General features: G+C 44.3%; 1 protein-coding gene across 1 annotated transcript in view; it reads right to left on the reverse strand.

The window, feature by feature from the left end:
* Positions 1 to 2,310: 2,310 nt before the first annotated feature.
* ZC3H13 (zinc finger CCCH-type containing 13) overlaps positions 2,311 to 21,209 on the reverse strand; it is a 35,398-nt gene continuing 16,499 nt past the window's right edge. Inside the window, exons 9-19 of the mRNA XM_056856240.1 lie at positions 19,748 to 20,058; positions 17,637 to 18,095; positions 16,623 to 16,805; positions 15,183 to 15,627; positions 13,851 to 13,954; positions 12,051 to 13,070; positions 8,926 to 9,426; positions 8,061 to 8,210; positions 7,150 to 7,350; positions 4,044 to 4,207; positions 2,311 to 2,478 (exon numbers count right to left, since the gene is read on the reverse strand). Of these exons, the coding sequence (XP_056712218.1) occupies positions 2,311 to 2,478; positions 4,044 to 4,207; positions 7,150 to 7,350; positions 8,061 to 8,210; positions 8,926 to 9,426; positions 12,051 to 13,070; positions 13,851 to 13,954; positions 15,183 to 15,627; positions 16,623 to 16,805; positions 17,637 to 18,095; positions 19,748 to 20,058 (3,706 nt within the window). The remainder of the gene's footprint in view (positions 2,479 to 4,043; positions 4,208 to 7,149; positions 7,351 to 8,060; positions 8,211 to 8,925; positions 9,427 to 12,050; positions 13,071 to 13,850; positions 13,955 to 15,182; positions 15,628 to 16,622; positions 16,806 to 17,636; positions 18,096 to 19,747; positions 20,059 to 21,209) is intronic.

Raw genomic sequence — 21,209 nt, forward strand, 5'->3', positions numbered from 1 at the left:
TGGGACACAAATTAATACAAGTTAATAGCCACAGGGAGAGCCAATCTGGTGTAGTGGTTAAGGTGTCAGACTAGGATCTGGGAAACCCAGGTACAAATCCCCACTCTGCCTTGGCAACTTTCTGGGTGACCTTGGGTCAGACAAACATTCTCACCCCTGACCCTGGCAAGTATTTGTATGGGAGACCGCCAAGGAATACCAGAGTCATGATCCGGAGGCAGGCAATGGCAAGCCACCTCTGAACGTCTCTTGCCTTGAAAACCCTACGGGGTCGCCATAAGTCAGCTGCAACTTGATGGCAAAACACATATAATTGCCACTAAAGAATAAACCTACAGCTCCTTTACTGATGGTTAGTAGTTGGTTTCAAGACTACAGGGAAGAGAGTGTCTCATTCCAGCCATAGAAGCAGGGATGTAGCCAGTCTTTCTTAGCAGGTGTGTGTGTGTAAAGTGCTGTCAAGTCGCTTCCCACTCATGGCGACCCTATGAATCAATGTCCTCCAAAATGTCCTATATTTGACAGCCTTGCTCAGATCTTGCAAATTGAGGGCTGTGGCTTCCTTGATTGAGTCAATCCATCTTTTATTGGGTCTTTCTCTTTTCCTGCTGCCCTCAACTTTTCCTAGCATGATGGTCTTTTCCAGTGATTCTTGTCTTCTCATAATGTGACCGAAGTACAATAGCTTCATTTTAGTCAGTTTAGTCATTTTAGCTTCTAGGGTCAGTTTAGGCTTGATTTGATCTATAACCCACTGATTTGTTTTTTTTTTTGGCAGTCCACGGAATCCGTAACACTCTCCTCCGACACCACATTTCAAAAGAATCTACTTTCTTCCTATCAGCTTTCTTCAATGTCCAGCTTTCACACCCATACATAGTAATAGGGAATACGATGGCATGAATGAACTTGATCTTGGTGGCCAGTGACACATCCTTACCCTTAAGAATCTTTTCTAGCTCTTTCATGGATGTAGAGCTGCTTTATTTCCAGGAGGGAAACCAGTGGAAAAACCAGCTTTTTCATAGGATGATTGCATCTAACGCAAAAGAACCAGTGGTGTCTAGTCCAACAACCTGTGTTATACAGTGGCCAACCAGTTACTGTGGAGGGTCAACAACAGTGCATAGAGGCTGAGGCCTTCCCCAATGTTGCCTCCTGGTACCGGTATTCAGAGGTTGACTGTCTCTGAATGTGGAGGTTCCCTCTAGTCGCCATGGCTAGTAGCCAATGATAGACTCATTGTTCATCATTGGACATAATATGGGGAGTCTACACTGAGGGGAAGAACTGGAAAAAAATGACCACCATTGCCTTTCTGCTGGTGGTAAACAACTGTTGCATACAACCCTGCATTAAAGTGCATACCAGCTCTTATAATCAATGTGATATTTTCTATTCATTTCATCCGTAGGTGAGTCATACCTTAACACTAATTTACACGTGGGAGATAATTACTGAACCCAGGTTAATATGAATTTTGGCAAGATTTTCTAAGGAAAGAAGTGGTTTGTTACCAATTCACATTCTTTGGAATATGTTGGCCTCTTATAGGTCAGGCAAAAGAGCTTCTGTGTTTTGGAGATGTGCCTCCAAGTCAGGGACATAGAAAACAGACATGTTACAATTCAATACCTGCTAATAAGTAGTCATGCTGTACTTATAAGCAAAATTGGTACACACAACTCCATTAGTTTCTGCTCTGTTTCATCTGATGTTGTGGTTAACACCCTCCAGGTAAATAATCACATATCATCCATATTGAGGGATAGGTTTTGCTGACTACAGCAGCAATATTTGGTTAGAGCTTAAGAATTTGTATGCAAAATAAAAATACAATGCCTATATCATCAACTGGGCTTTGTGAAATTAACATGCGCTACATTTCCCACTTCAATGAGGTAGAGATTAGTCTTTAGAGTAAAACCTTATAGATAAGCATCTTTTACAAAACAGCTTAACACCAAGTTTAAGAAAGAAGATTGAGGAGGGGGGAAACCTGTTTTTCTTAAAAATTTAATAGCTGGTGATAAAACAGATTTCCAAAAATGGATTCTTCTTCACGTTCTTACATACAAGCGAGTCATTAAATAAGATCTACAGTTAGAACTCAACATTACAAAACATGCAGCGGACCAAACAGAGTGGGTTTTTGAATTTTTGTACTATCGTTGTTATCCTGTCATACGATGCGCAAAAGTGTCAATCCGTCTTCCGCCAGCATGACACTCGAAGGGGCCAAAAATGGAAACATCAAGACGAACAAAGAGCAAAAAAGACTAGGGGGTGTGCGCCCTGGGATATACTGGCTCAGGACATGCACATTTCGGGAACGTATGGTTGTAGAAGTTTACTGTCCTCGCTCTTTTCTTGTCCAGGACCTGGACGCACAGTCTTGCGTTTGAACAGCCGGAGACTCAACCGAAGCAGGTCATTGTCCACTACGGGAGGATTCGTGTAGGTTTGCTTTGTTGTGCCCTGTTTGAATCGAAAAAGATTTCAAGTTAGTCAGTGCCGTACAGTGGGTTCAAATGTCAGAACACTACAAATATAGCAGGTATTATATGGCGCTGGCGTTAGTTTTGGAGGCCACAACCATTCTTCTTCAAAGCTTCGTCACTGCTAAAACAACAGAAAAACAAACACTCTGGAAACATATTCAGCAATTTATTTGAGAAGGAAAACCTGTGTTTTATGTAATGTAACAAAATCCAAATGGTAGCAAAAGAATACTGAATAGCAACTGTGAAAGCTAGTATTTTACTGCTCCATTCAGTTAATGGCAGGCGTTGCCCAAGGGCAAGAAGCATTCTTATTTATTTAAATTATGGACTTTCACTTGTAGTCTGTCTTTCTTGCTGAAACTCAAGGCAGATCACAAAATTTAAAAGACAACTCAGACTGCATAAGAAAACAAAAAACTTCGCAAGTCATGACATACCGTAATGCATAAAACGGACTACAAATGCAGTAAAAGCAAGGCGATACACCCAATGAACATTGCAATATACCACAATCCGATTCCCTTATAAAAAGCAAGCCAATTCCACAAAATAGTTCTACTCTCATAAAAAATGGCCCCCTCTTTTGTGCAAGAGAACCTCTTGCATCTAAGGAAGATTCCTGGAACCAGTGGAAAGGAGACAATTCTATATTTTTCATAGAGATTTGAAACTTAAGAAATAGACTTAAAACAAGCAGGGTATCTGTGAGGATTCATGAGGGGAATCATACCCCCACACATACCCTTGTCCCCATCCACCCTACCTGTGTTTTTTCTTTCCCTCCCCCTGACAAACTCCCTTCCCTTTCTTTGCTTCCTTCTTCCTGCCATTTCCCTCCTCCTGTCTTCTGCTGTCCCTCCAAAAATCCTACCCCTTCACAATCTCTCACCCCTGTTGGCTGCACTAAGCAAGGCATGCAAAGTCTCAGCAATGTGGTTATGGGTTACCTGGCAACCTCAAAATAGCTACACAGATCAGAGGATGAGGTCTTGTGAGACTGCCAACTCTTCTTCAAATTGTATTTGGGACAGCAGACATCACATAGATTCTAAGATCTTGGGAGGGCGTTAACCCTCAATTTTTAGGTTTCAGGTTTTTCTGCAAACCTGAAGATTCTCCCAAGTGTGAATAGATATTTCTTCCTATCTGTACGTGGCTCCATTGTGTGGAGGGTTTGATCTGCACCCTGGGGCCAAGCTCAGAAGCACGTATATGGTATAGGTTTTTTTAAAAAAACGCAAAGTTCCTTAAAATCACCGTTAAGGTGAAAGGTCACCAGGATAAATTCTGAATAACGTCTACCATTGATTTATTAATTGTTCACCACTTCATACAGAAGGGAAAAAAGAATTAAGACAGTAAATCGAAAGCCACCCAATCCGCCACAGAAGAAGCTCGACTAGACAGCTTACAAAACACATTCCAGCCATGTGACCGGGGGATTTAATGGAAGCCGGCCTCTAAATTAAAAGAAAAAAGTCAAGCCGTTTTCAGTTTTGATCGTTAAACGTGCTTCTTTCCCATGCCTTATGCACTTGCCTTTTCATTTTTCACTAGCTGCTTGCGAATGGCAGAATCTCTCCTGAAGCACAGGGCTTTACAACACGGGCCAAGGTTACACAGCAGGCCAGATCGCTCTTCATTTCGCAGCAGGGCAGCCATGTTCAGGGCCCCGAATTCATGCTCAAACAGGTTCTCTGCATCTATTAAGGGGCGGCACAAAAGATATAAAAAGATGATCCAAAATGCATTTAAATTGGCAAACACCGCACTGTTTACACTTGCCATAAGCAAAAAAGCAATATATTGTCGAAGGCTTTCACGGTCAGAGTTCATCGGTTCTTGTAGGTTATCCGGGCTGTGTGACCGTGGTCTTGGTATTTTCTTTCCTGACGTTTCGCCAGCAGCTGCGGCAGGCATTGTCAGAGGAGTAACACTGAAGGACAGTGTCTCTCTCAGTGTTACTCCTCTGAAGATGCCTGCCACAGCTGCTGGCGAAACGTCAGGAAAGAAAATACCAAGACCACGGTCACACAGCCCAGACAACCTACAAGAACCAAAAAAAGCAATAGGTCCCTGCCCTCGATTATGCTACAATATAAGATTTGATGGGGGACAACAGAGGGAAGTACAAGAGGAAAGTGTAACAAAGACTGAATCTGAGTGAATAAAAATCTTTTTTTGGCTGAGGAGAGTGTTGTTGGTTTTTTGGTGCTAAAAAGGGGCAGCAGAGGAGAATAGAGGAGTAGAAGTCCTTCAGGTGGCTGGTGGTGGTAAACCTAGAGGAGCTAAGGACACACACTGAGCATCTGGAGGAAAGATAACATTTAGTTACGAAGATTAAGCAGAAAGCCGGGAGGGGGGGTGATATAAGGAACAGAACCAAGCAGAACTTGGATAGTTGAGAAGAAGTAGGAGGGGAGAGAAAATAGGCCTGGGCTGGCACATTTTTGCAAGGAAAAAAGCTACCTCAGCAACCAGCGGCACAGGGTGTGAGGACAAGGCCTCCACAGAAGACTGCAGAAACAGTGGCGATTTTAAGGAGAGAAAGTGAGGATTTGCTGAGCACAAGGAACAGAAAGGAAGTTGTCAAAAGGTAACAGGTCTAGAGACAGCAAGAAAGGGTAGAGGCAGAAATGAACAGAAAGGGGATTGTGGATGAGAGAACAGGAGAATTACCTGCATAGAGATTTCAGAACATAAGCCCAGCAGAACAAGAATCTTCCACCTCCACACAGCTTTACATTAAACATTTCATCCCATGTGCCCCCTCCCTCCTAACCCCACCCTCCGTTCAAAGAATGATTGGGAATGCCATATTACACCAGTATAATACTCAAGCCAGACTGGCCCTTAGGTACTAGTGTCCAAAGCCCATGTCTAAAGTGAACCTGACAACATCCAAAACACACACAGACACATCCCCAGAAAGAAGAAGAGTTGGTTGTTATATGCCGACTTTCTCTACCACTTAAGGGAGACTCAAACAAGCTTACAATCACCTTCGCTTCCCCTCCCCACACCCTGTGAGGTAGGTGGGGCTGAGAGAGCTCTAACAGAGTTGTAACCTGCCCAAGGTCACCCAGCTGGCTTCGTGTGGAATGGGGAATCAAACCCGGTTCTCCAGATCAGACTCCACCGCTCTTAACCACTACACCATGCTGGCGGATTGCAAGTGGTGGCAAACCACATTAGGGAAACTTGTTGACCTCATTGGAGAAAGCCTGGATACCCTTCCTCCCAAGGAAACTTCAGCTTTCCCTGGACAACAGTTTGAAAAGTTATCTATCCATGCCATGGATCTGCCAAGCACAGTGAACGCAAGGTAACATTGTTCTGAAGAAACGGCATGGGCATTTTTTAAGTCAAGGGGAAATGATAGCTAGTAAAAAAAATTTAAAGGTCCAAACATCTGCTCAGCCCATCCAACTTGACCTAGAAACCAAAGTTAAAGCAGCTTCAAAATCACATCTACTCCTTGCTAGGCAACCGTTTGGCTAAGAAAAGATTTCTGATTATGGGTAACCATTTCAATGTTGCTGAGCAGCAGTTATAAACCATTAAAGATGAAACACCTGGACAACAGCTGGGGACTTTACATAGCAATTAATGACACATTTCTCTTTTTACACAATGTCTAGTCTCCTGGAAGCATAAAATTTTGTTAACTCTCTTCCATCTGTGCAGGTTTAGGGACACTCAGACGTATCCTGAAACAACTGCTCTCCAGTTATGAATTCTCCCCCCCCAGAGAATCATTAAAACCCTGTGTAGTGATGCTATAAAACAACTTCCTTGTTCAGGCTGGCTTTTAACAATCTGGGTTAAGCAAGCAAAGACCAATTTTCATCTGCAGCGCATAATAATAGTGCTATTAAAGTGAAATACAGATACCATAAGATGAAATAGGAGATAAATACATTCGGTCTCTGTTTCAAGCCTGGGTGAAACACATGATACCTGAGTGAAACACGTGATACCTCAAAGAAATTTGTTTAAAAAGAAACAATACAAAAATCCAGAAATAAAACAAGGGTTGTTGGTTGTCAGGCCACTCATTTTAACAGCTTCTGTGACATTTGTACAACAGGGGCAATTCATGCAACTCAAGTTTGAGCTCTGCGGTTGAAGGGGCGTGCCAACACAAATGGCAGCTGTCTTGATTCTTAGTTATCGGGGTCCACAGGGACAGGGAATATATTCAGCCCCTACTACAACGATGTCTGAGTGCACTCTTTTCTCCGTAGGAGTGAATGGCAGTCATTCTCTCACACAGGAGAAAATGGAAGTGCTGCCCTTGGGGATACTATTATAGAGAACAAATTCTGTCCAGGCCCTGAACCTGAGTCCTCACTGACAGATTCCTAGTTGGGGTGAAATGTATCTTTGTGGGCAGAGGAGTCCACAGGAGTCCATATATTTGCAACACATAAGTCCTCTTGACACACACACTCCATCATATTGATGGGCATGTCGTTCGTCCGATATAGCTGTCCCATTGTGATCTGTGCTCAAATACGAAATAAAGGTTAAAATTGTTTCCTGGCTCGTTCCCAGGAGGTTCCCCTCTTTCTGGCCAAACAGGGGAGTCTTGAGCAGGTCTCCAGAGAAATCGCATTTCTAAATCAACCAATCAAATCATTACCTTTCGGTTTCTCCACTGCCCTCTGGCAGGTTTCTTTTATTTTGGTGAAGAGCTGAGGGCCAGCTAGCTGTTTGGAAATGCCGACTCTCAACATAACTGCTCCAGGAGTAAATTTCAGAAGAGCCGCTCCAGGCTCCCGCGGCTCTTTCGGCTGCTTTGGCATCAAACTAGACCAGTCTACGTCTATGACGTCCACTGGATCTGCAAATATATAAAGAGAAGAGAAGCGCCACTTCTTTTAATGGGGCACAGTCAGGTAGAACAAAATGTACGTGTTAGAGGTCTTACAATGGTTATTTTAAAAATCCAGTTCAATGGATGGAATCTGGAATCTCTTTCTATGTAAATTAGGAGATGACTGTCAGCTGCTCTCTAGCACAAGGGGAGGGAGGAAAAACATCATTCTCTCCAGGATCAGAAGAGCATGCCTATTTTATAAGGTGCTTTGGAACACAGGCAGGACAATGCTGCCGCAGTTGTCTTGTTTGTGGGTTTCCTAAGGCACCTGGTTGGCCACTGTGTGAACAGACTGCTGGACTTGATGGACCTTGGTCTGATCCAGCATGGCCTTTCTTACGTTCTTATGAGAATTCTCAAAGAACATTAATGGATGGTAAGGAGAATGGTCTTCTGACTGATGAGAAGTGAAAAGGCAAGGGTCTTCATGTTGGCTCTGGGGGAGATTATCAGTTTGATAGGGGCTACAATGCCTGCAACCTCAATGGCTTCAAATACAGGTTTACATTTTCAAACTCCATTTTCATCCTGTTCTGGAGCAGGGTGGGGCTTAATACTATTTCCCAGTATCAGGAATGCTTGCTTAATTCACATAATTCATGCCGGGTGTCAAGAGTTCAGATTTTCTGGCACAGAGGGTTGATTTTCTTTCAGCGCATACAACTCAATCTTACCTGGCATCTTCTCCTCATCCTGCTGATCCTCCCTCTTCTCAGCATCGCCTGCCAAGATTTCATCGAGTTCATCATCACTGATTGGTTCATATTCGCCAGCACCAGATACCATTGACTGCATCTCATCTATTTTGGATTCTTCATCTCTACCTACCGAGGGTGGGGGGAGAAAGGGAAACATCAAAATGCATCTATTGACACCACTGCAGGTTCTACAATTCAAACAGGAGCTAAACATGGAGTTTTTCAGAGCACAGAAACATGGGAGTTGGATAATGTTTATGTTTGCAGATCTTCGTAAACATGTTAAGGGAGGGGCTGTGGCTCAGTGGCAGACCATCTGCTTGGCATGCACAAGGTCCCAGGTTCAATCCCCAGCATCTCCAGTTAAAGGGACTAGGCAGGTAGGTGATGTAAAAGACCCCTGCCTGAGACCCTGGAGAGCCGCTGCCAGTCTGAGTAGGCAATACTGACTTTAACGGACCAGGGGTCTGATTCAGTATAAGGCAGCTTCATGTGTTCATGTTAATCAAAAGATTGACAAAAGATTGAAACTTTCCCCTTGCAGCACTCAATACATATTTACGCTATCATTTATCTGAACCTTGTGGATGCCTTCTCTGTACAGTGAGTCACTTATGTGAACAGGCTCATGTGTCTCAGACAAATTTTAACCAAGCCAGGGTGACATGGCTAAAAAAAAAAGGTGCCGACACTGCTGTGATAAACATCTGGAATGGGCCTAATGTGAGAATGCTCAAACAAAGAGAAGCTGGAATATCCTGCTCCCCATCAAGAGGACCCCACTCACATACATTTCTCTGAAAGACAGCAAAACTAAACTGACAATATGTTTTTTCCCAACCTTCTACGTTTTCTGCTTTCTCAGCCTCGATCCCATCTTCAAATCCTTGCAGAGGTCCCAAGTCTTTATCCGGTCTTTCTTTCTCTAAGGAGGCAGAGTCCAGACTGACCCCTTCAAACTCCAGATGCTCTTTGACTGGCTTTGTTTCACCGTGCTTGGATCCCTCAGTTTGAGAGGAAACATTGAGAGCTCTCTCCCGTTCGGTACTCTCCGGCGGCGGCCTCTCTTTTTCACGGTCCAGGTCCCTCCGTTTTTCCCGCTGCCGATCTCGCTCCCTTATTCTCTCGCGGTCTCGGCTCCTCAACCAGTCTTTATTTGCGTCTCTCTCCCAATCTCTCTGCCTTCCGTCCCGTCTCTCCCGGTCCCGTTCTCGATCGTGCTCGTGTCTGTCTCTGTCTTGTCCTCTCTCCCTACTGTCGAAGGATCCAGATCTGGAGTGCCCTTGGCGATCTGATTCAGGAGAGCTTCGCCTTGAACTGTGGCTTCGGGAATCTTGTCGATCTGAATAGAATATTAAGAGGGTACATGACCATGTAGCACATCAAATACACTTTTTAAAACAGAGTGATAGCTTTAATTTTTTTTAAGTTGGCGCATAAGAATAAGACCTTCAAACAGAAACAAATCTTATGGTAGGAAGACAATGCTGTGTCTGCAACCCTATTCACAAGTTACAGTGAATGCATGCATAATCTGTTTACAGGGCACATTTGATTTTTTTACATGCACATTGAGTAATTCTCATGTTACATTCAACGTATGTACAGCTGAACATGTGAATAAAACTACACATTTATCCAGGGACCGGTCCTTGGTTTCATTTGTAAAGTGAATGCACACTGGCGGTTTCATACAAAAAGAAGTATGCACGTACATTTTGGTTTATGGGTAGTTAAAACTGTCACCTCCCCTACACCATGATAAAAACCACTTTTCAGGGTTGAGGAACTCTTGGGAATTATGTGAAATGTGGCAGAGGGGGGAGAACTAAGAAAGAAGAAGCAGTGGATGGAACACATGAGGATGAATTTGCCGTAACACAAAGAGAAGATGAAGACACTGCTGGTGAGTCCCTCAGTGAGAAAACCGCCCTTAAAAGGGCAAGGGTGACACCGACTAAGTGCGCTTGGAAACTGAACTCTGCTTATGGATGGGGAGGTAGCAGCTGTGCTCAGAGGGTCTCTTACCAGCTGGTAAAAACTGGTGAAATGGCTGAATCCTCTGCTGGAAGATGGAAACTGCAGCAGGCCCAAAATAGTTACTTTAGAAGAATTTTCCTTGTAGCTAGCTGGTCTCTGGACTTTATTCAAGATGCTGTTGTTTAATCTCCACATTTACATGGTCTTGGGAAGAAAATATTTTATCTTATCTTATTGGGTCTCTCATTAGGGTTGCCAGGTCCCTCTTTGCCACCAGCGGGAGGTTTTTGGGGCGGAGCCTGAGGAGGACATGGTTTGGGGAGGGACTTCAATGTCATAGATCAGGGGTGGGGAACCTTTTTTCTGTCAAGGGCCATTTGTATATTTATAACATTGTTTGGGGGCAATACCGGGCGTAGATCTCCTGGTGGGGGGGGGGGAGAGAAGCTAGGGTTGCCAGGTCCTCTTCACCACTGGCGGGAGGTTTTGGGGGTGGAGCCTGAGGAGGGCGGGGTTTGGGGAGGAAGACTGCATAGCCATAGAGCCCAATGGCCGAAGTGGCCATTTTCTCCAGGGGAACTGATCTCTATTAGCTGGAGATCAGTTGTAATAGCAGGAGATCTCCAGCCACCACCTGGAGGTTGGCAACCCTAAGGGAAGCTATGCAGAGAAGGCTTGGAGGGTGCCTCTGCTTCCCCAGGTCTTCCCCCTCCTTCCAGGTGGGAGGGCAGCCAGCGGCGGGCCCAGGCAACCGAGGTGCCAGGGGGGCGTAGCTTGCAGCCTGCAGTCGATCTGCAGGGAAGGAAAGAAGGGAAGGAAGCAAGGAAAGAAGGGAAGGAAGCAAGGAAAGAAGCAAGGAAGAAAGAAAGGGAAGGAGAGAAAAAAATAGAGAAAGACAGGGGGGAGAAAGAAAGAGACAGAAAAAGAGGAGAGAAAGAATAGGAGAGTGATAGAAAAAGGAAGAAAAGAGAGAAAAGCCTACACACTGAGACAGCAAGGTAGACTTCCCCTGACTATGGAAGATCCACTGATTTAGCAATTGGTAATAATCTCTTTTCCTTTCTGTAAATGTATTGAAATGTATTAGGACAGCAAGGGAATAGCTTGTTGCTGGGCAGGATATCTCTGTGTGTGTATGTCTGTGTGCTAAGGAATTGGGGCAAGAGTCATGGAGGGTTACAGTAAACCATAACAAGAACTGGGTGAAAACTGTTACTCTGCTGCCGCCTCGATGTCTGGAGTGCTATCAGCCTACCCTGAATGTTGATGGGTTGTCATATCTTGAATTTGGATAAATATCTCTCCCTCAGTACAATCGGGGCTCAGAGATTTCTGCCCATTAGGGCCTCTGAGTCAGCAGCTACAAATAAACTGTTTTCTTGAAATAACGATCTCGGGTCTCTCTCTCCCCCCACGAACCCTTGTTTACCACATCAACACACACACACACACACACGGCTCCATGCGACCGGGCTTCAGTCTCCCCCCTCCCCCGCCCCCCAGTCCACAAAAGTCCTCCACCTGATCGGCTCCCATGTGCATGCTCCGCCGCCGGGAGCGGCTGGCTTTTTCCACTTCCCCCCTCCCTCAGTGGCGACAGAGGTTTAAACTGCTGTGCCGCGGGCTGCAGGAACGCTTCACCTTCCTGGCTTGGGGGAAGCATCTTTCTCCCTCCCCCCACTCGCTGATTAACAGCTGAGAATCAGCGAGATGGTGTTTAAAGGGGCCACAGCGTTCCTGCACGCTGCGGCTTCAGGGAGGGCCATGCTGCGCTGTGTTTCTCTGGCAGGGCCCTGGAGCTCCTGGGGGCCACCGAAAATGGCCTCGGGGGCTGTAAATGGCCCGGGGGGCGGACGTTCCCCATCCCTGCCATAGAAGATACCAACTTACATAGAAGATACCAGCTTATTAGACCATAGAGGCTAATAAGCAGGCCCAGAGATAAGGATTTAAACAAATTAAATATTTCCACACAGCTGGCAATACCTGAGGATGTACTGCGGCTAGGAACCCCACGTTTTAGCTGGTCGATTCTTGATTTCCGTTCTCCAGCGATTTCAAGGCACCTCCGCTCCCTCTCTCTGTCTCCAGAACTGCTGTGCAGGATCTTCTTCATCCCGATCTGGTCATCTCCACTACGGTGAGCAGAATCGTTGGAAGGCGATCGGAGTCTACTTGAGGTGTGGCTTCGGTTGCTACCAAGACTGCTGCTGCGTTGCTGTTCGGCCGGTTTGAGATGAGGCGCTTCTTCAACAACATGAGCGGTCTCCACAGTTTCAGCTCTTGGCCGATGGCTGTTTCTATGGGGCTCCTCGGAACCCCTTTCCAGGATAGGTTCTCCGCGCTCTGGTACATCTTCATCCGACCAGTCGCTAAACGTTGTTTCCTCTCTTTTGGGGGCAGCTTCTACCACAACAGACTTCTCAGGCACCACTTCCACCAATTCCTCTCTTGTGGTTACAGGAGGCGTCCGTGGGCCTTTCTTCTTCTTCTGGTGCAGGCCACCGTCTTCCTCAGAAGCCTCAGAATCTCCTTTTGATCTTTTCCGCTTCTTTTCGGCATTTTTCTTTTTCTGACCTTTCTTGGGAGAAAAGACTTGGCTTTTCTCCACGGCTGGCTCGGCGATATAGCGATCTAATGCGACCTCATCGTCTTTCTTTTTCTTCGTGGCCTTTTTCTGTACTTTAGATTTTTTCTTATCTTCGTGCAGGTGATCAACTGCCTCGTGTTCTTCAGAAGGCCGAACGACCGTCTCTGGGACCCTGCTCCTCGAACCTTCGTTGACTTCTCTTTGTTCTCTCTGCTCTCTCTGTTCCCGCTGTTTGTCTCCCAAAGAAGTTCGCTCTTTTAAGTCAGTTTCTTCGTAATGTCTGGAGCTGTCCTTCCTCTCCAGCTTTCTCTCACTCTCCTTCCATCGACTCTGCTTGTCTTCTGAAAGATGCGTAGGGCTAAGCGAGCAAGATTCCTGAGGTCGCACCACCTGACTCAGTAGTCGGCGTTTTTCGTCTATGGAAGATAGAAATAAATACGTTGGCATGACACTTCATTTGTCAACAAAGCTTTCTTTTCCTGGCTATATCACTTAGGTCTTAGAAAAGGGGGATGCATGCACCCCCAGTTTGGGGAGGATCTTTGAATACCTTGCATCAGCCACTCTTAGGGAAGGTGCAAATTATACTTTGTACTTGGAACCACCAAGTTAACAAATAACCAAAAGGTTTGGCATGGAGTTTGCGCACTGAAAAATTGCCAACAATATGCATATGCTCCATTTTCTTTGTCTTATAAATCCCCAAAAATGGAGAAAACAAATCAAATGAGTTTTAAATAAGGGCTTTAAGCATTTTATACAAGGCTATTATACAATAACAATTCCACTACGAGAAGAGGAAAGAAGTTGAGGAAAAGGAATTGAGGGCTAACAGCCAGCACTAGCCATTTCCGGTTTTATCCTTTTTTAAATTTTCTGTGACCTTCTTTTTTTTTTTTTTAATAAAAAGGAAACGTATGCATTCTGCGCTTCGACACCTTATTCACATTTCTGAGCACAGTAAAGGTTCCCTCTAACGTGGCACCCATGTGGGTTCGAGGAAAGAAGAGGGCAAAACTTCAGAAATGTGGCAGATTAAAAGAGATTCAAAAATCCCTCCCCCAAATCAATGCGCTACAAGAAAGACAGCTTGCACAAAAAGCAGGAGAGAAGATACTGTATTTCAACAATACCCACTTGTCCATATAACCAGGCACAAATGTCTAACTACTTCTAACCCATGTGCTGCTACTTACTTTGATCATCTCCACTGTTGTAGGCATCACTTTCAGGGGAATGCTCACGGCGACGCTTGGGCGACTTACGAGGGCTGGGACTACTTTCATTCCGGTGACGCTTTCTAAATTGGACAAGAAAGGCAATCAGATCCTTGCACCTAAGCAATCACACAGAAACCCTAAATGCAAAGAACTGTGGTGTCCTGGTTAGAGTAGTGGACCAGACCTAAGGCATGAAACCAACTGAGCGACCTTGGGGCAGTCACTGCCTCAGTCTGACCTACCTTACACGGTCACTGTGAAGCTAGAAGGGGGGGAGGAGAGAACCACACTGAGCTCCTTGGAGGAAGCAGCAGGGGGGCGGGGAGCATGCAATAAACCATCAAATACACAGGAATAAGATGGCCATGATCAGAGATGTGGCATATGTAGCATGTTTAAATAAGATCCATGCTTCTATCGGCCCAAACCACTATCGCTCAGCCCTCACTTCTAGAATCAACAGCAAAAAGACCTCTTTGCCATCTCCCTTTTAAAAAGAATTGGAATGTAGATCGAGCATTTCCAGTCTATGAGCTATTGTTTTGTTTCCCATATTTGTTGGCGTATTTTGACGGACTCAGTTCCTGTCGCCTGAAATGGCTCTATTGATACCCCATCTGCTCCTGGTGATTTATTTCCCTTAACTGCTTTGAGGGCAGCTTTCACTTCTCTTTCTAAAACTGCAGGTCCTTTCATCAAAAGGGTGTGAGTGGGCTAAAGTGGACGAGATCAGGACATTTTCAGTCAGAAAATTACGAAGTGTTTTTCTCTGGAAATGACAAACTCAGAAGGAAACAGTGTCGCTCTAATAAGTGTGGTGAGACACAGCAGAAGTGATCAGGGGCTACAATGCAAAGTCTGACTGAGGAATACAAATCAGACTTCATGGAGAGCATGGGTGGATTCTGACAATGGTGTAACCCGATTGCCCTGTTGACACTGAGCTCCCCACGGGTTGGGGACTAACATCACTTGGCTGGGGCTCCTCGGACTCAGTGCAGCTCAAAACCTGGCATCCAACAGGGCAGTGGCAGCGCAAGTCAATTCCAATTAGGCCTGCACTAGAATATCACACTAGTAGACAGCAATTTGGACTCTAGTCTAGTGTGCCACAGCCCAACCACAGAAACAGTCTTAAAGCAACACCACAACACATGTACCCCTTCCCAACTCATTCAATGCCAACATCCAGCCATGAGAACCCCCCAGTGGCGACAGGAAACAAATATGTGCTACCAGACGGTATGCTACCAGCAAAAGTTATGATACTCTGAATATTTCATTCACTTTTTAAGAAAACAGACTTACTTTGACTTCCTTTCTTCGCGGCTGTCTCTTGTGCTTCTTTCTTCACGGACATCTTCCCTCTTGTCTCTGCGTTCTTCTCTCCCTCTCTCTTTGTCATCCCAGTCTCTCTGGCGTTCCCTTTCTTTCTCTCTTTCCCGCCCCCTTTCTCGTTCACGCTCTCGTTCCCTTTCCCGCTCTCTCTCCCGCTCTCTCTCCCGTTCTCGCTCTCTGTCATGCTCCCTTTCCCGTTCACGCTCTCTATCCTTCTCCCTTTCTCTCTCACGTTCTCGTTCACGGGCACGATCGCGTTCAGCTTCTCTCTCTCTTTCCCGCTCCCTCTCTCGGTCCCGGGGTCTTTCATCTCTCCTGTCTTCACCCCGATCTACTCTTCGGTCTTCGAGTCTTTCATCCCGTTCAAGGTCATCGTTTCTTCCTTGGTGTCGTACTGGCGAGTTTGGTCTCTGATCTGTAACAGCAAACAGGTTTCATCCCCAGTGATTATATTAGGTAGATAGGCCAAGGTTGTCTTTGCTAGAATGAAGAAGATTGATCTCTTGCCTGCCATATCATACTTCCCAAGAACACTCAAGATACAAAAGATATGTCTACTGCAAAGAGAAGGTGAACACATCTCTACAAAAAGGACTATTCAAAACAGCAACCCTGTTTTGAACCCTGTATGGATTCTAGGGTTTTATATATGGAACTATAATCTGTGAAGCAGTAATATTTTCGGTTGCAACAACATTTCAACTTCCCTCATTTGACACATTTGACACTGGAGAACTGGGTTTGATTCCCCACTGCTCCACACGAGTGGTGGAGGCTAATCTGGTGAACTGGATTTGTTTCCCCACTCCTACACATGAAGCCAGCTGGGTGACCTCATGCGAGTCACACGCTCTCAGCCCCACCTACCTCACAGGGTGTCTGCTGTAGGGAGGGGAAGGGAAGGCGATTGTAAGCTGGTTTGATTCTCCCTTAAGTGGCAGAGAAAGTCGGCATATAAAAACCAACTCTTCTTCTTCTTCTACATAGGATCCGCTCCCAGATCAGGAGCAATGAGCGTTCAAAGAATATTCCACTGTTTTAATAATTATACAGAATACTCAGCTTGCTGCTATGATGGAATGATTAATGTATTTGAGTTATTTTGTACTGGGGAATTATTCAAAGTTGTACTGGGGAATTATTAAAAGTTGCTTTTGATTAAAAATCAAACTGGTCTCAACAAGAATTCTGCAGTTAAAAATACTGAACGAGGGATTTAACAGTCATGGTGCCTTTACTGGCAACAAATTTTGCTCATGTGAACGACAAGTGGTTGTTCCCTTCTTCATGGAATCTGTAACTTTGTCACCTTCAAGGAATCTTTCCTGTTCCTGCCCTCTCTGGGAAGACAAGTATAAGAAAGGTGGTAACGGCACATTTCCAAACCAGCAACTATCAAACAATGCATACCTCTCTCTCTGTTGTCACGCTTATCCCTTTCACTGTGTCTTCTCTCAAAAGAAGAATCTCTAGCATGTTCTCGGTTTTCATAGCGATCCCTGTCAGGGTAACTGCTCCGTGATTCCCAGCTGTCGTGGTAGCTACTACTAGTGGTGTGGCTGTCAACCTGAGACCCCCTTGTTCCTCGACTACCTAATGCAAATATACATGCAGAAAGCACAGGTCTACTATCACAGTTTAATTTTTTTTTTATGGGAAAACCCTATTGAACACCTAAAAACAAGATCCCTGCCCATCTAAAGCTTTAACAAATATATATATATATATATATATATATATATATATATATATATATATATATATATATATATATATATATATTTATATTTATATTTATATTTATATATATTTATATTTTGTTCCAATATTTCTTCTGGCAGCTAAACAGTGTACTCCTAAATAACATTAATAAATTTGCTTGCAGTGTGAAAAATCCATCATAAAATGGATACATACAGTAAACACTGTTGGAAAGAATCAGAAGTTGAATCAGCACAACCCTCCCCATATCAGCCCCCCCCCAGCAAATTAGCCACAAAATCAAGACAACAAAGGACTTTAAAAAAAAGTTCCGCGGCAACAAGGCAGTAAATGTTTGCAGAGTTGTTAGTCTGCCTGATGTCAGACTCTGACCATGAGCTAAAGGCCGTCCACGGAACTTCCCAATTCATGACTACAGTTTGGACAACATACTAAACAGCTTTCAAATTGCAACAGGAAAGGCAACCATCAAACTGATAACAACAGAGTCGCTATTTTTAATCTTCTGCTCCATAAGAGCATTTCATGGTTCTTTGGGATCCATACTTAAAGATGCATTAAGCAGGATTCTGGAAGTGTGTACTAGTTTAGTGGTAAAAAGGAGGAATTGTAATTAAGAAAATTGTTCTGATACTGCACTTATCTAGCAACATTTTAGCACTGAGCCATGGAAAGAAAAATAAAGTATTTCATCTATTGTACCCTTGTCTGATAATTCAGGCCCTCTCCCTCTACTTCTGCCGGTACTTCTGGTTTCGTTTCTGGTTTCACTCCTGGAGTCTGTCCTTGTTTCTGTACGAGAACTCTCTTCTCTGCTATGGGTTCTTCCATAGCTACGCGTTTCCTCCAGATATTGCTCTTCCTTCTTATGCGTCTCTCGACACTCTCTGTCTCTGTAGTCATGTGTATCGCGGGTGGAACGCAAGTCCCTCTGATCACGGCCTTCTTTATTATCTCTGCTACAGTCGCGGGTGTCCCGCGAGTCCCGAGTTTCTCGGGATTCTCTTAGATCCCTGCGGTCTCGATTCTCTCTGGTGTCCCTTCGATCCCGCCCATCACGAGATTCTCTGTCATCTCTATGATCTCTGGGGGTGCTCTGTTCTTGGTCATAGTCTCGATCATCTCGGTTGTCTCTCTCTCTCCCTCTTTTTCCTCTTGTGTCTGAAAATGAATTTAACGCACCATCAGTTACATATTTGACTTTGTTACAAATTGACTGTACCAAAGTACACTGAAATCTATGAACAATAGACTACAGAAAAAAACGGAAACAGAAAACGGAAATTGTTTAAAAGTGGGTGTTGGTACCTATTCCAAGTAAGAATCTACTCTCAACCACCATTTAATTTTTATACGTATTCTGAAATTTGTTAGAGATTTTTATATTATGACTCTCCCCACCCATTTTGGGTAGAAGAACATTCTTCTTTAAAACTACAAAGGCAAACCAACGGCAGAAACTAGTTCCCCTGCTGCCACCTGCTACCCAAAACAAAAGCTTCAAAACACAGGCAGTCAGATTATATTCAGGAAAGGCAACTTGAAGTTACTGCAGTAACACACATCTTGCAGAATTCTGTTTTTCAAAATATTACATATGCCGCTCCAATTCACATGTAAACACCCAACCACTGTTTCATCTCAGTTGTTGTCTTGGTCTTCTATGTTCCCTTCTCTCCACTCTGGTCTGCTTGCTAATTTAATAAAACAGTTTGATTTTGTCCTCCAGAACTGAAAAGGCACTTCAAAACATGGCTCCAATGCTGGTTCGGGGGATGGAGGGTTGGTTCCAACATACTAGCAAACAGCCATTTAATATGAACAACTAAATCAAGGAGGAGGGAGCATGTGAGTCCACAGTACAACCCTAATTGTAAAATGTGGTTTGACATCATACGTGAACCTCTCCCACTGATTTTTCCCTTACCCTACAGTAGCTCAATGAATTGCTCCTAAAAAGCTTTAGGGTATGGCTCCCAAGACCTCTTTCCATACATTGCCAATAAAGAGCAATATATGAAAGCTTGGAGGGGGTTTTATGTTCCAATGTATGCATCACTTTGCTTTACTGCTACATCTCTTACGAACTGCTGAATTTCCTCCAGAAGCCTTTGGAAAGAAATTTTAATAAAGGTTTTTGAAAAATTGATGTATATAATGTTCATTAATCACATGCTTGAGAATTGGGGTTACCATTTGCCCAGACCAGGCAGGCAAACTCCTAACCTGCTCACCCACACTTTTGCCCTGGTCGGGCGGGGGAAAAGCAGAAATGATGTCAATTGACACGTCACCATCACTTCCAGGTGAAAATCTGAAGTGACATCAGCATGTCAGGTGACACTCTAGAATCTCCCCCCCAAAACTACCATAGAGTTTGGGGGGAAATCCAGAGCATTGTCTGATGTTCTGACATCACTTTCAGGTTTTCATTTGCATCTCTTGCCCTGCCTCCATAGCTCTGAGGGGTGCAAGACAGCCTGACAACTCTATTGAGAACACCGGTAAGAATTTTAAGAGTGGTGAAGAATTACTTAATTTTACAAGGGCATGCTGATTCTTCTTTAGCAAGACTTTTTATTTTACAATTCTAAAATAATTCCAGGTTTAATGGCTGTGTCCAGTCACATATCTGGGACAAGATTAAAATTCTGCCAGATATAAAAGGAGGCTGATGATTTTATTAATTCAGCCAGCAATTTCAGATTTGAGTTCAAAGTCTTTAGGGAGAAAGAATAGCTGACCCACAGTAACTTTAAAGTCTATGTCATTGTTTGCAAATATAAAGTTGCTCTGAAATTAGTTTATTATACCATCCCTCCTTTCATGGCGTCGATCATGTGACTGTGAGATCCGTTCACGATCATGCCGACTTCTCTCTCTTGCGGGTGAGCGATGTCTGGAAGGGGTTTGTTTTTGCTGAGGAGAAGGTGAAGTGCGGTGGGGATAAGGAGAGGAAGACCGGCCCACGGGTGGGGACGCTGTCCTTTTGTAAGAGGGGGAAGGAGTTCTTTTGTGACGTGGGGAAGGGGACTGTCTTTGAACAGAAGATCCCGACTGAGATGAAGAAGAGTGGTGCCGTGAAGATACAGGAGAATGACGCTGAGTTGGCGGTGAAGAAGACCTGCGGAAGCAGAAATTGAAATTTTGCCATATAAACAGTTTTAAGATTTACAGCAGACCGTTTCATCTGATAATAAAATCACTATTTGTCTAATAAATATTGTTAATATTTTCCTCTCATGCTCAACAAGCAGGTATTCACACATAGGACTGGATCCTGTGGAGAATTTCCACAAACATAAGGGGTGCGATTTTCTCCAGTACACCATTCCCACTGCAGATCTATGACTCCTGCGGTTCCTGGGGGTCCGGTCCCACTGCAGCACCATCTGGGAGGACATTTTGCCCTGTAACTGGAGGGAAGAAGTCATGCTCCACAGATGGGAATCCCTTCCATCCACAGGAATTACTGATGGACCCAAGCTGTTATATCATCACGGTCTACCTAATATCTGCCAACTGCCAAAATAATAATGCTGCAGTATCAGAAATTTTGTTAAGGCAGCTCCCTGACAATCACAACATTGTGATCTATGTATAAAACTAGAACTCGTCCACATATAGTGTTAAGCTTCCATATTATACTTTGATCCTGCCTGATATGACCCAGGACACAGAGGGCTGGATCCAAAGGTACTGTTCCGCAGGTATAATGGCACTTTTCAACAGAATAGCTCGTTTGTTGATTCGTCCCCCTTTCATCAGACCTCCAGTTCTCCACTCCCCCGACCGTTCCACGAGGACCTCCTGAAAACCAGAATCATAAGGAGGGCACACCGAGAAGCAAGAAACTCACATTGCGTAACCTCCTCTCTACTCTCAGTAAAATGGATTCAATGAAGCTTGCAAGCCAGAAAATTATAAAACCTGTAACAGTTGGTGAAAACTTAAAGCCATTTATCTTTTATTGTTATAACAATTGTCAGATGAAAGGTCCTCTAGTTTTATGTTTATACTAGCTAATTTAGATTGTATTCGCTAAGCAGCAGTATAAATTCCTGGCTGCTACAAGATAATTTCAGAGGGCAGCCATGTTGCCCTGAAATAAAAAAGCTAGATTCGAATCCAATAGCATCTTAGAGACTAGCAAGATTTTCAGGGTATAACCTTTTGAGAGTCAAGAGACCTGGTATCTTTGGGGGGGGTATTTGTTTTTTTTTTATCTGGTTTTAATCTGTAATGTTTTACGATTTGCAAGCTGCCTTTTGCCAA

Source organism: Euleptes europaea, chromosome 10 (assembly GCF_029931775.1).
Source record: "Euleptes europaea isolate rEulEur1 chromosome 10, rEulEur1.hap1, whole genome shotgun sequence".
Classification (NCBI taxonomy): domain Eukaryota; kingdom Metazoa; phylum Chordata; class Lepidosauria; order Squamata; family Sphaerodactylidae; genus Euleptes; species Euleptes europaea.